The following is a 14,752-nucleotide window of genomic DNA, read 5'->3' as shown; positions in this document are numbered from 1 at the left end:
GAAACCGCAACATGAGAGAATTGGTTTAGCCGAGGAATGATCAGATCCGTATTTTAGGAAGATTCTGTTGGCAGCTGTGTAAAGGATGGACTTGACAGGGGAGAGATAGGAGACAGAGAAATCTCTTAAAATAATGAGTTAACATATTACCTAGTCCATTGTAGTTGCCTCCTAATTCCTTGCCTTTTGAATTAGGGTAGTGACTGAATGGAGAGAAGGTGAAGGATGCAAGAGGTATCATGGAAAATAAAGAGCATGTCTGGGTAGGCAAACTCCATGCTTTCTCCAGAATACATCTCCCACAATGCTTTGGGGCCCAGAAAGCTATATTGATTATGATAAGTTCCTGACCTTGAAATATTAGGGGTCTGTCTGAGTGCCAGAGGTTTTGAGAAGAGCTTGGAAGTAGAAACAGGAAGAACAGAAAGATTATGGTTTAATTAATAGGTCTAATTGTTGCCAGAACTGGTGGCAAGATTTCGTTAGGTTCCCTCTCCAGAAAGCTGCTCCTGAGGTTGCTGGGCCATGCCTATGTAGTGAATCTCTGCTAAAAGTACCACCAGGATGCTTTGCTTCTCACTTGTGATGTCTGTCCAGAGAATTTCTCATACTAGACTTAAAGCTTTTCCAATTCTGAGATTTCCAGAGTACACTGAGAGCTGAAGAAAGGTTTCTTGTAATCTTCCATGATCACACAATGGGCAAGGAGAAGGGCTGTTAGGCAATTGATACAACTTGAAAACTACATAGGTCTCTTTCTTATAATGTAAATAGGCAAATGGGAGGTGATGGAGACCAGATTCATAATAGGGAAATAGAGAGGTAACTTTGTTGTAGAAATCTGTGGGAGGGAAATTTGGGTGTATGTGAGTTTTCCTTACCTATTCTATTATTTTGTTTCATTAAATATCTTTTGCTTTCAACTAATGTGTTTTCTGGTTGGCTTAATAGTGAGGATTCATGAGCTATGATTTTGAATAAATGCTTCAGGTGCCTTGTGCCTGGGGCAGCTTTCAGGAGGTTCAAAATTGAGAGACAGCTAGGTGGTACACTGGGCCTGCAGTCAGGAAGCAGAGCCGAGTTCCAATCCGAACTCAAGACACTTACTAGTGGTATGACTTACTTAACCCTAATTGCCACAGTTCTGCATCCATAAAGTGGGAACAATACTGTAGGAGAAAATGGCAAGCCACTCCAATATCTTTGTTAAGGAAAACTCCATGGACAAGTCCATGTGGTCACAGAGTTGGACATGACTGAACAACAACTTGGTCTACAGATAAAGAATTGACAGGACTTGGCAACTACCTAGTTATGTCCTCCCTCTTCTTTAAAACCACGCTCAATACTTCTTTCTCTTGTAAACCAGGCAAGTGGGTGGCATAGCTCATAGAACACTGGAATCAGAATTAGTAATACCTGTGTTTGAATCCTTCCCCAGACTCTTACTGTGTGACTCTGGGCAAGTCATTTAAACCTCTCAGACTCAGATACTTCATCTGTAAAATGAAGATAATAATAGCACTTACTCCTTAGGATTGTTGTTGGAGTCAAAAGAGATATATGTATGTGCTATTATTACCTTATATTGCTTTGTGTGAGATTTGATTTCTTTTTCTTTTTAGTCAGTGTTCTATTTCATACTTTTTATTTTGGCTTTCCCACTATTCTGCCAATTTATCAAGGGGAAGAATTATGTCATCCATTTCTTCTGAATCTCTGTAAAGGGTGAGTACTATTTGCTGCTAGGCAAATTTTAGGTTAAGTAAACCAGATCTTTTGATTCTCTTTGGTCTTCGGGGGATTTTACTTTAATAGTGTCAAATAGAGACTGAATGATGACTTCTTGGACTTTTTATGGTGGGGATCCCTTTGGGGCTTATGGATTATTCTAAAAAATGATAAAGATGTCAATTTTTTATACTCTCCATTATTAGTTTTCCCTCCTTCAAGCACCACCCTTTCATGTTATTGTTATTCTTTCCCCTAACAATGTGACCTAATGGAAAAAATGGTGGCCTTAGAAGTCAGGAGACCTGGTGCAGTGCTGCAGAGGACTTTGCAAAAAGTAAAGCATTTCTATGTGTGAATTATTATTATGTATCTATCAATTGCAACTTCCATAAGTATTTGTCCTGAGAATGTTTGTTAGTGTTATTTGTAAGGCCCCTTTGGTATAGTGTAAAATCCTGGGTTTGAAGTGTTGGCTTAAGTCTTCCAAACTCTCTAACCATGCATGGGCAAGTAGTCTAAGCCTCAATTAAAAAGAAATCTATAAACAAGGAATAAGAACACTTGCACTAATAAACGTTTGTTGAATTTGTTATGAGAAAAATTCTTTGTAAACCTTAAAGGGCCATGTAAATGGTAACATCAAGAGGCATAGGAGTTACAGATGTGGGTTTTTAAACTAATTTCTAATCATTCTTCATCAGCTCAGACTAAGAAGGTATCAATTGATGGGGGTAGGATAAGGGAAATTTGTCCCCACCAGGTGTTCCCTTGTCTGTTGGCATGTTCAGTAAAGGGTATTTCAATACTGGTTTTTCTGCTCTGTCCTTTTGTCAGCCAGTCAACAAACATTTATTACACACCCATCATTTACCAGACACTGTGGTAAGTACTAGATTTACAAGGAAAGTTCCTGCTCTCAAGGAGCTCACGCTATAATGGGAGCAACAACATACCAACAACCATGTACAGACAAGCTAAATCCAGGACAAATTGAAATAATCAACAGAAGAGACACTAGAATGATGGGAGATTGGCAAAGGCTTCCTGTAAAAGGTGGGATTTTAACTGAGATTTTAAGGAAGCCAGGAGGTAGAGATGAGGAAACATTCTAGGCGTGGAGGATAGCCAAAATGCAGAGATAAGTGTCTTCTTTGAGTGAATGCAAGGAGGTCAGTGTTACTGGATCAAGGAGTACATGGAAGATGAGGAGGGCAAGGTGTAAGAAGATTGGAAAGATAGGAAAGGGCCTGGTTATGAAGGACTTTGAACGCCAAAGTATTTTATATTTGATCCTGGAGGTGATAGGGAGCTACTAGACTTTACCGAAAGTAAAGGGGTGTGGTAGAGGTGGTCACCTGGTCAGACTTTAGAAAGGTCACTTTGTGTGATTTCATTCATTTGTGAGACTGGTAGATTCTGCTATTCATAGTAAGATTTCCTTTAGCGTATTGTACTACTGTACATTTTTTGAAAACTTTAGTTGTTTTTCAGAAGGTCCTGAATTGTGCCCTGTTATTTTAAATAAGTCAGTTAAACATGCCTGACAATTAATCTCATAGGATATTTATTTGAGCCCATTGAAGTCCTGGAGCTTTTTCTAAGTGTTGAAGGAAATGTAATTTCAGTGACATTAAATATGTTTACACACGGAAAAAAAGGTTATTTTGACAGTGGAGAATGGATTTGAGTGGGGAGACTTATGTTAGGAAGACCAAGCTGCAGGTTAATGAAATAGTCCAGGCATAAGGTGATGAAGACCCATACCAGGAAAGAGGTAAGGTGTTTTTTTTTTTTTGGGGGGGGATAATTAGTTCAATGTTGGATATGTGGAGTTTAAAATATCCACTTGACATCCAGTTACAAATGTCCAGTACGCAGTTAGAAATGAGACACTGGTGCTAAGCGAAGGTTAGGGTAAGTGGATTTGAGAATTCTCAGCATAGGTATGATAAATGAATCCATGAAAGTTGGATTCACTAAGTGAAACAGTTTTAGAAAGAGGGCCCAGTGGGACATCCCAACATCAGTAGACTCTGACCTAAATGAAAAGTCAAAATAAAGGATGAGATAAACCAGATTATGTGGGAGAACCATGAGAGAGTAGGGCCTTGATAATTTAGAGAGAAAACTGAATCAAGAAGAGTGTGACTGACAATGTCAAAGGCAGGAAAGGTAAAAAAGGATGAGGATTGAGAAAAAGCCATTAGATTGGCAATTAACAGATAGTAACTTTGGCGAGAGCGGTTTCACTTAAATGTTAAGGTTGAAAACTGTAGAAAGTAAAAGGAAATGAAGGAATCATCTGTAGACTGCATTCTCAAGTTTAACCACAAGTTGAACTGGTGGGGTTGGATGGATCGAATTTTTTTGATGACTTGAGTAAATCCTTTCTTTGGGCCTCAGTTTCCCCCCTTCTAACACTAAATACTATGAAATTCTTACAAAACCACCTGCTTTTGAAGATAATATAAAAATGGGTCTAGGATCTTTGGATGCCTGGTTCTGTTCCTTTTCGAATGAACAGATGGCTCGTTTCTAGGGTCCTTTCCAAGGGGGAAGTTTTAGGGTTTGATGTACTTGGTCACTGAGGTTGGCACACCTTCAGGTGTCACAGCTGGGGGAAATCAAAGATGATGATGATGACTAAGATGACGACGACCCTACGTCAGTCCTCCTAGACCTGCAGATGTCTGACGTCCGGAGCGTATGCTTAGATGTGAACTCAGACACAGACTCTCGGGATCAAAAGAAAGGTAAACGCAGATAACGAACTACCCACGCGGGTCTGACCATCTCCTGCCATCACCGAAGCCACGGGAGCGGCGGCGCGAAGCATCATGGGACTTGTGGTCAACTCCCTTGGGCCCACCCTTTGTGGCCCCGCTTCTAGAGGACTACACTTCCCATAAGGCAACGGGCCCACAAGGCTCCCTTTCAATGAACTTTATTTGTCAAACTGCCCTGCGGATATCTCGGAAGGGGCGGGGGCCGCGGGGGCCGCGGCGGCGGCAGCAGGAGTAGTGGCGGCCGCGTGATTTCTGCCACTGCTGCCGGGGCGGGGGCGGCAAGATGGCGGACGGGTTTGGCGGCAAAGAGAAATGCAGCGACCAGAGGCTGGTCTCGCTACCTTTATCTCGCATTCGGGTGATCATGAAGAGCTCCCCAGAGGTGTCCAGCATCAATCAGGAGGCGCTGGTGCTCACGGCCAAGGCCACAGTGAGTCGGGGGAGGAAAGGGAGGAAGCGAGGGGGGAGGGGGAAAGGAGGCGGTGTCCATGCTTCCCACAACTGCCGCACCTCGCGCGCCGCCCCCTGGGAGCCACGGCGGCAGCCCCGCGCGCACGCGCTGCCTGGCTTGGCGCGAGCGCGAGCGCGAGCACGAGCGCCTATCTCGAGCCCCTGGCCAGCTGTCTTTCAGAGCCTTCCGGAAGGGATGCGCTTTTAAAAAAATAAGTCAAATTAAAAAAGAGAGAGAGCGTCCATTGAGACTCGGCGAGGGCGGAGCCTTGGCAGAGAACCATCCCGCGTGGCGGTCCCCGGAGTTTTCAGTCGATTGTTGGCTCTGTGCGGGTGCAGAGCTGTGGGTCCCAGGGGACCCCAACTGGTGCTGCAGTAGACCAGCGTGGAGCAACCCTAGACACCCTACCCCTGGGGGAAAAAACGCAGGGGAAATGAGACAGCCAAGCCGGGGAGAAGTTCTGTGTTCAGACTGTTTCCCAGCATGTCTGCTAGGAACCATTTAATACAAAGTTATTTCCACCCCTGTATAATCAGAAAAAGATGAACCATATTACAGCACGAGGGATTTAGACGGAGGAAGATCGTCTTAAGCATAAAGGTGTTGGGTAAACATTGACATAAGTTAGTAAGGGAAATTGCAGAAGATAATGGGGTTTTAAGGTAAAAAAAAGCTTGCAAAAAAAAAAATCAGCCTTCGTTAATCGAGCCTTGAGTTGTTTATTTTATTTTTTGAGGGGGGAGGTCGGTGAGGGTGGGGGTGGGGTGAGTGACGTTTACCTGCCAAGATCTCAAGTTTAAGGTTCTGCTCTCTTCCTCAGCACTGGTTGGAAGTGCCCTTGACTCTCCTGGCCAAGTGCAATGTGATCCATTGCAGCTGTGTTATGTCTCCCTAGAAATTCTATTCCAAGGCACTCATCAGAACACTATGAATCTAGAGAACAAATCTGAATTGTAAAGTTAAGAGAAAGAATGTACTTTTCCGTGATTTTGGACAGAGATGGGCTTATGGCTGGAATAAAAGCAGTGACAGTCTAGTAGACGTAGCAAGGTGACTAGCATTTATATAAAGCTTTAAGATTTGCAAGCTCTTTATAAATATTATCTAATTTTGTCCTCCAAACAACCCTGAGAGGTAGGTGTTGTTGTTATTGTTGTTTTACAAATGAGGAAACTGAGGCACATAGAAGTGACTCGTTCAGGGTCACACCCCACAATCTTACTGGCAGTCCTATCCTTATGTTTACCCTGCAGAGCTATACCCCAAATTTGCCTTAAAAATTCCATTATAAGCTACTGCTTCCCTTATTAACATATCAATGTCTAACAATCTTGGTTTAGGATGATCCACCAATGTCCAACAACTCCTGCTGTAATAGCATTTTCTGAGTTTACAAGGAGAAAGAATTGTAGGAGTTTTGTATGTAGTGGTTGCTTTATACATTCTGGCTAATCATAATAGCTTTAATCTTCCTTAAAATGTCTCACCTTTAATGATCACTTTTTCTTCTCTGAACTTTTTCCTTAGAGTGGGTTTAAAAACTAAATACTTACGTGCTTGACTAGTGTTGAATAATGTAGATTTCACAGTGTTTTATGCTTGTTGACATAGTATCTTTTTTTTCTCCCTAAACTAAAGTCTTTCTGAATTGCTTCCTAGTCTGCTTGTGGTATTCTTGGTTGGAGCTTGTCATTGCTAAAGGTTTAATTTTGTCCTATTATTCCATTTCTCAAGATAGTCATATGGTTTATTCACCTTATTCTTTAAGGTCTCACCATCCAGGCTTGGGCTTAGAGACTTTTTCCAGCTCCTTTGCTGATATGACCTCAATCCAGTAGTAGCTGGAAAACAGGGGAGCTTTGGGGGTCCTTACTTTTATTAGGCAACTAACTTTTGTTTTTGTTTTTTGCTTTTTGGAGAGGGAAAGGCAGGGCAATTGGGGTTAAGTGACTTGCCCAAGGTCAGAGGGCTAGTAAGTGTTAAGTATCTGAGGCCGAATTTGAACTCAGATCCTTCCTACTCCAGGGCCATGCTCTATTCACTAGCCGCCCCTAGGCTTTTCACTTTTAAAGCCAATACCTCCTTGACTGAGAAAGTATGGGCTAGACAAGCCAAACTTTGGGGGAGTGCAGCACAGTTCATGCTGGTGCTTTGCATCAGTTTAAGACATATTTTTGTCTGTCCTCAGCATGGAGGAGTTGAGCTGGGAGCAAGAAGTCTGGCCAGCTTTACAACTCCCAACTCATTGGCTTCATTATCTGGTTTGCAGTGGTGTGAATTACCAGAACTTCAGATATGCCCATATTCAAATGGAAGGTAAAAAAAAAAATTGCATCTCTAGAGCCAAATGTGATTTTTTTTTGGATAATCTACACTACTTTTCTCTTCCATTACTCTAGGTAATTGATCATTGGCTGAATTTCTGATTCATTGCCCAATGTTTAGTCAATCATTGATAATAATTGCTAAAAGTACTAAATCTGAAATAAATTTTTGTGGAATGACCATTTGCTACCCTTCTCTCAACATCAAACCGATAACTACAATGTAATGTCTTTGTGCCTCCTGTAGTGATCTTAAAGTTTATAATGTAATTTAAACTTGAAGTTTTCTAAACTTAGTATGAATTTAAAATAAGCACTAATGTGAAGTACCAGAATGTTTCCTGAATTTTAATCTTTTTTTCATCTTATTTTAGGAACTCTTTGTTCAGTATCTAGCCACCTATTCCTATAAACATGGCAGTGGAAAAGAGAAGAAAGCACTTATTTACAGTGACTTATCAAATACTGCAGAAGAGTCGGAAACCTTTCAATTTCTTGCAGGTACTTAGCTTTTGAAGCAGCCTGTAAACATGTCTAGTAGTTTACCATTTGAGTTTCATATTACAGTCATGAAAATAGAACCTTTCCTGATTGAGATTGCCACAAGTTTCTAAATATAATGTGCATGCAGGTAGAAGAATACTTGGCAGGTTTAGCAAGCATAGCAGGTATTTCATCAGATCAGGGTATTCAGCCCCTACTCAGCAGACAAAGTTCAAAACTATTCTTTTCAGCCCTAGAAAAAGCAAAGCTTTTGCCTTTTGTTATTGGATGGCATCACAACTTAAAATATTTTAGCTCTGTGTCCACTGTTACAGAGTTGTCCAAAGATAGTACATATCCTGTCAGTATTATAGAAGCAGTGAGAGTAGCTTGCCGAAGCATTTAGTATAGTTGGCCATCAGTGATAGGCATATCTTTTAACATTTGTTTTTCTTATATGTTTTCCAAATGTCTACTCTAAATTCTTTCATTCTTTACAAGCTCACAGAAATAGACATTTTTAACAAGAGTTGGTAGTCTTTGAAATTTGCACTTGTGGTTGTCTACTACAACTGTTTGCTGATACTACAATTTTTATTTTAAGATATATTACCCAAGAAGATTTTAGCTAGCAAATACCTGAAAATGCTTAAAGAAGAGAAGGGAGAAGGAGAGGAAGATGAGGAGGAAGAGGAGGAAGGTGAAGATGAAGATGAGAGTGAGGAGGAAGAAGCTGAATCTTAAAACATAAAATTCAACACTTTATAATTAACCTAAATTGTGCTACCAACCCTGCTTCTGCACTTGTTCCCCTTTCTCCTAAACAAAATACAGAGCTGTTAAATTTTATCCCCATAACTTTTTTATGACTCCCAATAGATCATATTATTTTTGGAATGGAATTTTATATCCAATCCATATGTCCATTTCAGCCTGAGAAGTAAAACAAAAACCTCTAATTTACATTACATTTCAAGGTATCACTAAGTTGTATATTTATTCTAATATCTTGTCTTATTTGACATTGAACTTCTACATCCTTAAGGAAAACAAACATGAAATCCTTATCTTTTTCATTGATATAGATTTAAGTTCTAGTGATAGTAAATGTAAATTAATGTATGTATATTATGAAATTACTTCACTTGTGGACCATACTCATTTTCAGTTGAATATGTAGTTTATTTTCAGTTAAATATGTGGTACATACATATTAATTTCTGTATAGCAAGAAATTTTTACTGTTTGATAAAAGAGTGCTATATTTTTTACTGTAAAAGATTTTTCAATTCTGTATTTAAAAAAAATTGTACATAATTTTCCTCCCAATATAAATGGTCCATAAATTGGAGTAGCCCTGGACTGCTGTTTTATCTTGTTTCATTTGTTTCCTTTTTTTTTTTTTTTCCCAGAAGACTCACTTGCTAGAGAACTCTAAATGTAGAATCAAGAAATAAATAGCAGGAGGATTTCTAACAGGTTCTGTTGGGGAAACTTTAAATCCTAATTACAAATGAAATTTAAAAGTATTTCCTAAGAACTCTAATCAACACAATGATCAAGTGCATGATTTCAGATGAATCATGCAGTGCTTCTCCTGACAGAGAGGTGGGACTTGTATTCAGAATGAGACATTTTTCAGACATGGCCAGTGTAGGATTTTGTTTTTCTTTACTTTGCATAGTCAAAACAAAGCTTTTGTTTTTCTATTCTTTTTTCAATGGAGGAAGGAGGGAAAGAGAAAAAATAGATTTTTAGTAATTGAAAAAACTAAATTAAAAATGTTTCCCCCTCCATGGGCCGAGGGTATGAAAGGTCTTTAAGCTTGTGTACTGATACAAATTCTTATTGAGTCCTCTTCTTTCAGAGTGAGCACACAATTGAGAACCACACACAGGCTTTCTACATATTGTTGTGCAGCTTTCAACGCATATCCTTTAGTACTGATATCTATATCTATGACATTTATTTTAGATTATAAGGAAAAAAGCTAACTGGTGTTTTGGGTAGCCCCCAGGATAGCACTAAGCTTTTGCAGGTTTCCAGATGGTGAACAAGGCTTGTTGTTTCTACCTTTATGTTATATCCCCTTACTTGTCATTTGCACTTTAGCTTTCCTAATTCCCTCATTTTACATTTGTTCTGTGCTGGCTTTTTAATAAATCTCTTTGCTTCAACCTCCTTACTCTGCAATTGTGGTACACCCTTTAATCCTTCCTAAATTACATGTCACTTCCTTGTGCAAAAGAAAAATTTTTCAAAAACAATTTTCTATTTGAGAATAAATTCCAAGGGGCGGCCAGGTAGCACAGCAAGTAAGAGCACTGGCTCCAGTGTCGGGATGACCTGGGGATCAAATCTGAGCTCAGATACTCAGCACCACACCCAGAAATAACTGGCCATGTAACCTTGAGCAAGTAACTTAACCCCGATTGCTTAAAAAAAAAAAAGAATAAATTCCAGACAATAAGGGAGTATTCATTGTCTTGAGAAGCAGGTCCCAACTACTTAACAGCATTCTCTGTCACCATACCATTATGTGAATCTTTACCTTCAGCCCAATTCCCCACAATAATATCACCTTATATCTGTAGTATGCTTTCTAATTTATAGCATGCTTTTACATAAGATCTGTTCTGCTGACTTTCTCAGCAACACACACAGCTCCTGACAGAGCAGACTCAAATCTATATCTATATATAAGGTGCTGTATACTTGCATTTCCCTTGCTCAAAAGACCCTCTTAGAGTATCTACCACATCTAAGTCCTATCCATCCTTTGAGCTCAGTCCCATTTAACCTCAACAAGCCACAAAGAGCAAAATGCTAGAACCCAGAACTAGAATCAATAGTCCTTTATAAATCACCTAAAACATCCCATTGTGTTTAACTCTCTCTAGTGATGGGGGATTGAATTGAAATCTGCATTCTTGTCACTCACCCATTTCTCTTAGTTTATTTCATCACCAGTACAGAATCCTGGTTGTAATCACCTTTACAAATAAATGCAGGATGAGAAGCATACTTAGAGAGTTTGGAAAAGATCTGGGAGTTTTTGTGGACTGCAAACCAATGAATCAGCAGCATGAAGCTGCTGCCAAAAAGAATATAATGCCATCTTGGGCTACATTGAGCAACATAGCTTCCAGAAATATGGTGATAGGTCCTCTGTTTTTTGCCCTGGCCAGGCCATCTCTTGAGCACTGTTTCATTCTGGACATTGAGAAGCTGGGGACAATCCAGAAGGCAACCAGGATGCCATACAAGCATCTGTTGAAGGACCTGGGGATATTTAGTCTTGAGAAGGGGCAGAAAGGAGGCAGAGAATGATAGCTATCTTCAAGTATTTGAATAGCTTTCAAGGTGAAAGAGACATTAGATTTTTTTTTTTTGTTCTGTTTGGCTTCAGAGGTAGGAGCAGTGCAAGGAAGCTGCGAAGAGGTAAACAGGTTAAATATAAGGAAAAACTTGTTAATATTTAGAGCCTTGGATTACATCAGAAGGTTATGGGTTCTTTATTAGAACTAATTGAGAAAGTGAAGATAAGCTTAGGAGAAGAAAGAAGAGGCGATTCTGGGGACAATTTGCAGGAGAACATGAAATAAAGGGGACATGAAGAAGGGTTGGCCTGCGCAAGAAGGGCCACCTCTTCAGCCTTTCTGATTGCCCTCTGACATATTTCATTTTAGCAGTGACCTGCTTGAAACTGGTTAAGCATTCCAAATATGGTATTATGAGATCAGAACGCAAGGAGACTGTCATACCTTGTTGAAGATATTAGTAGCATGATAAAAAAAAATCCTGGGCTATAGGATTTCTAAACATTTCAGCAGTAAACCTATGATCCTATGTTCATTTTTGCCTTTATATCCTCTGGACTCTCAGGCATTGCCATCTGCTAATGGACTCTCAGACTTTGTCATTTGTCCCTATGCTGCAATCAATCAACAAACATTTGTTAAACATATACTAGTGCCAGGCACTGTGCTAAGCACTTAAGATACAACATGAAGCAAAATACAGTCCTGGCCCTCAAGGAGCTTATATTCTAATGCAGGAGACAATATGTATCTATATCTATGTATGTATATATACACATGTATGTGTGTACACACACACACACACAGCTATATACAAGATAAATAGTAAGTAATGAAGGGAAAACACTGGATATATAATGGAGGTATATATATAATGGATATAAAATTATGGAGGGTTTGGGGAAATCTTCCACTAAAAGAATGGATTTTAGTTGGGACTTAAAAGAAATCAGGGAAGAGCAGTTGGAGCAGAGGAGGGAGAGCATTCCAGGCATGGAGGATAGAGAAATTGCCTGAGAGATGGAGTGTCTTGTTTGTGGAACAGCCAAGAGGGCAAGCGTCACTGGATTGAAGAGTTAATGGTGGGGACTAAGATATAAGATAACCGGAAAGGTAGGGGAAGCTATCTTATGAAGGACTTTAGATGCTAAGCAGAATATTTTGCATTTGATCCTAGAAGCAACAGGAAACCACTGGAGTTTATTGAAGGCTTGGACCTATGCTTTGGGAAAATCATATTAGTAGCTGAAAGGAGGGTGGATTGGAATGGGGAGAGACTTGAGGGAGGCAGATCCACCAGCAGGTTATGGCAGTAATCCAGGTGTGAGGTGATTAGAATCTCTTTCATAGTTGTAACAGTGTCAGAGGAAAGAAGGGTGTATATTGGAGAGATATTGCAAAGGTGAAATGGACAGGTTTTGGCGACAGATTGGATTTGGAGGATGGGAAATAGTGAGGAACACAGGCTGACCCCTTGTTTGGGAGCTTGAGGGACTGGGAGGAAAGGTATGTATATGTAAGTGTATGGTAAGGGCTTGGAAAGATTATATGAGTTCTGTTTTTAGATATACTGAGTTTAAAGTTTCTACTGGACATCCAATTTGAGAAGTCTGAATGACAGCTAGAGATTCAAGACTGGAAATCAGCAGAGAGACTGGGGTAGGGTAGGTAGATTTGAGAATTAGCAGGATAGAGATGGCAATTAAATCCATGGGAGCCAATGAGAGATCACCAAATGAGGAAGTAGAGAAGGGAGAAGGGAAGAAGGCCCAGGGCAGACCCCTGAGGAACACCTAAAGGGTTTGATTTGGAGGATCTGGCAAAGGAGACAGAAGAGCAATCAGGTAGAAGGACAATCAGAAAAGAGTGGTGTCTGGAAAACTTAGAGAACAGTATATCACAGAGAGTGATCAGGTCTCTCTGTCTACCCTGTAATAGAACCCCATGTGTTACCTCTCACGTTTAGAATGTGAGCTTCTTGAGATCAAACTTTTACTTTTTCTTTGTATCTTTAGCACTTAGCATGGAACTTGCCATATAGTAAGCAATAATAGCATTTATATAGCTCCTGCTATGGGCTGGGCACTGTACCAAGCACTTTACAAACATGTCATTTGATCCTCCCAAAACCTTGGCTGTCACCATTAACTGAGGAAAATAGAGGTTAAGTGACTGGCCCAAAGAAATTCTGTTGGTAAAAAATCACTTAGTGATTTTCTGTTCCATATACCCTCAGAGTATTGATACTATTGACTCAGTTTTTAGTCAGGAATACTCCCAAGTCTTTTTCATGGAAACTGCTATCCAGTCCTTTCTCTTTAGCGATTTTTTTTTAAACCTTGAACTTTACCTTCTGTTAAGTTTCAGTGATTGATTACTTCTTCCTCTAAAATCCTGTAGTACTGTTGGAATCACCTATCACAGACTTTGTTTTTTGTGTGTCTTATCTTCCCAACTGATAAGCTTTTGGAAAGAATATTTCTTTGTGATTTCCACATTGCTCAATGAAAATTACTAGTTGATGTGAAGTTATATAGCAAACTAAATTTAAGTGTCATGATGATCACCTATTAGCTTAATTGATTATATATCATATTACTATAAAGATGACAATATGGACCTATGATCAATAGGAAGTATTTTGAGTCATTCTTTCCCTCATGGTGATGGTTTTTGTGGACTTGTTGAGTCTTGATTATTATTTCATGTGCCCAAAGGCTAGAAACTGGTAAGGCTGCACATACCATAAGTGCTTGGCATACAGTAGGCACTTGTTTATTGGTTTATTGACTAGGCAAAATTTAGCAGTGGAGGGTGGGTCATCATTTGAGTCCAGGGTAAGGAAGAAAAGTTGAGGCAATTTAGTACAATAAGGATTGGATCAAACCTGGGTTCATGGTATGTCAGAACTTGAAAAGTAAGAGATTATCTAATCATCCATCTTGTTTTCCAAATGAGGTAATAGATGCAGAGGTGAAAAACACTTGCCCAAATCCATACATCTAGTTAAATTCAGAGCTGGGACTTTGATGACTTCACATCAGCAGCCTGTTTCATTACTTTTTTTGGTTGCTTTTTGGAGGGCACTTGGGGTTAAGTGACTTGCCCGAGGTCACAAGGCTAGTTTTTGTGTTAATTGTCTGAGGCCGGATTTGAATGGAGGTCCTCCAGAGCCAGTGCTCTATTCACTGCACCATCTAGCTACCCCCTTTTCCTTACTTTTTAATGGAAATTAGATTGATCATACAGGGAGATAGCCTAAGACCGTGAGCCCAAGAGCTGTGGGAATAGCAACAGCCCCCTAACCATGGGCTCTGCTTTCAGTCTAACCTGCATACCCCACTCTGTTATTATCCAGGGATTCAACCCCTGTAGATTTGTGACTTGACAACTGCTTCTGAACACCCAATAAAGTTAAAGCTCTCACTTCCAAATCCTTGGTATTACCAAATGGTTCAACATTAGGTTTGTCAGTTTAAAGCACTGTAAAGATACATTATCTCTTTGCTGCTGTATCCTAAGGACCACTCTGCCTTTCCAAACAATTTGCAGCTAAAACATCCTATTTAGAAAGGGAAATCCTTGAGAGCAAGAACTTGTTTTCTGTTCTCATGCCTATTGGCACCCATAATGCTAGGCATATAGTATGGCCCT

At 39.9% G+C, this 14,752-nt stretch overlaps 1 protein-coding gene across 1 annotated transcript; it reads left to right on the top strand.

Moving 5' to 3' along the window:
• Positions 1–4,709: 4,709 nt before the first annotated feature.
• On the top strand, positions 4,710–9,140 carry CHRAC1 (chromatin accessibility complex subunit 1). The gene is made up of 3 exons (XM_069081219.1): positions 4,710–4,950; positions 7,670–7,796; positions 8,383–9,140. The coding sequence occupies exons 1-3, from the start codon at positions 4,804–4,806 to the stop codon at positions 8,520–8,522; spliced, it is 414 nt and encodes a 137-aa protein (XP_068937320.1). The 5' UTR covers positions 4,710–4,803; the 3' UTR covers positions 8,523–9,140.
• The last annotated feature ends 5,612 nt before the right edge of the window (positions 9,141–14,752 follow it).

This window comes from Petaurus breviceps, unplaced genomic scaffold (genome assembly GCF_028583685.1).
Source record: "Petaurus breviceps papuanus isolate PSGF00001 unplaced genomic scaffold, PetGlider_PUasm1.0 98, whole genome shotgun sequence".
NCBI lineage: Eukaryota > Metazoa > Chordata > Mammalia > Diprotodontia > Petauridae > Petaurus > Petaurus breviceps.
The sequence above is the reverse complement of the archived record's forward strand: the minus strand, read 5'-3'. Positions and strand labels throughout refer to the sequence as shown.

Excerpts from the sequence above, each read along its gene's own strand:
- CHRAC1 (XM_069081219.1), top strand. The coding sequence starts at position 4,804 with ATGGCGGACGGGTTTGGCGGCAAAGAGAAATGCAGCGACCAGAGGCTG. Across the intron at positions 4,951-7,669 it reads TGCTCACGGCCAAGGCCACA|GAACTCTTTGTTCAGTATCT; the intron begins GTGAGTCGGGGG and ends ATCTTATTTTAG. Across the intron at positions 7,797-8,382 it reads AACCTTTCAATTTCTTGCAG|ATATATTACCCAAGAAGATT; the intron begins GTACTTAGCTTT and ends TTTTATTTTAAG.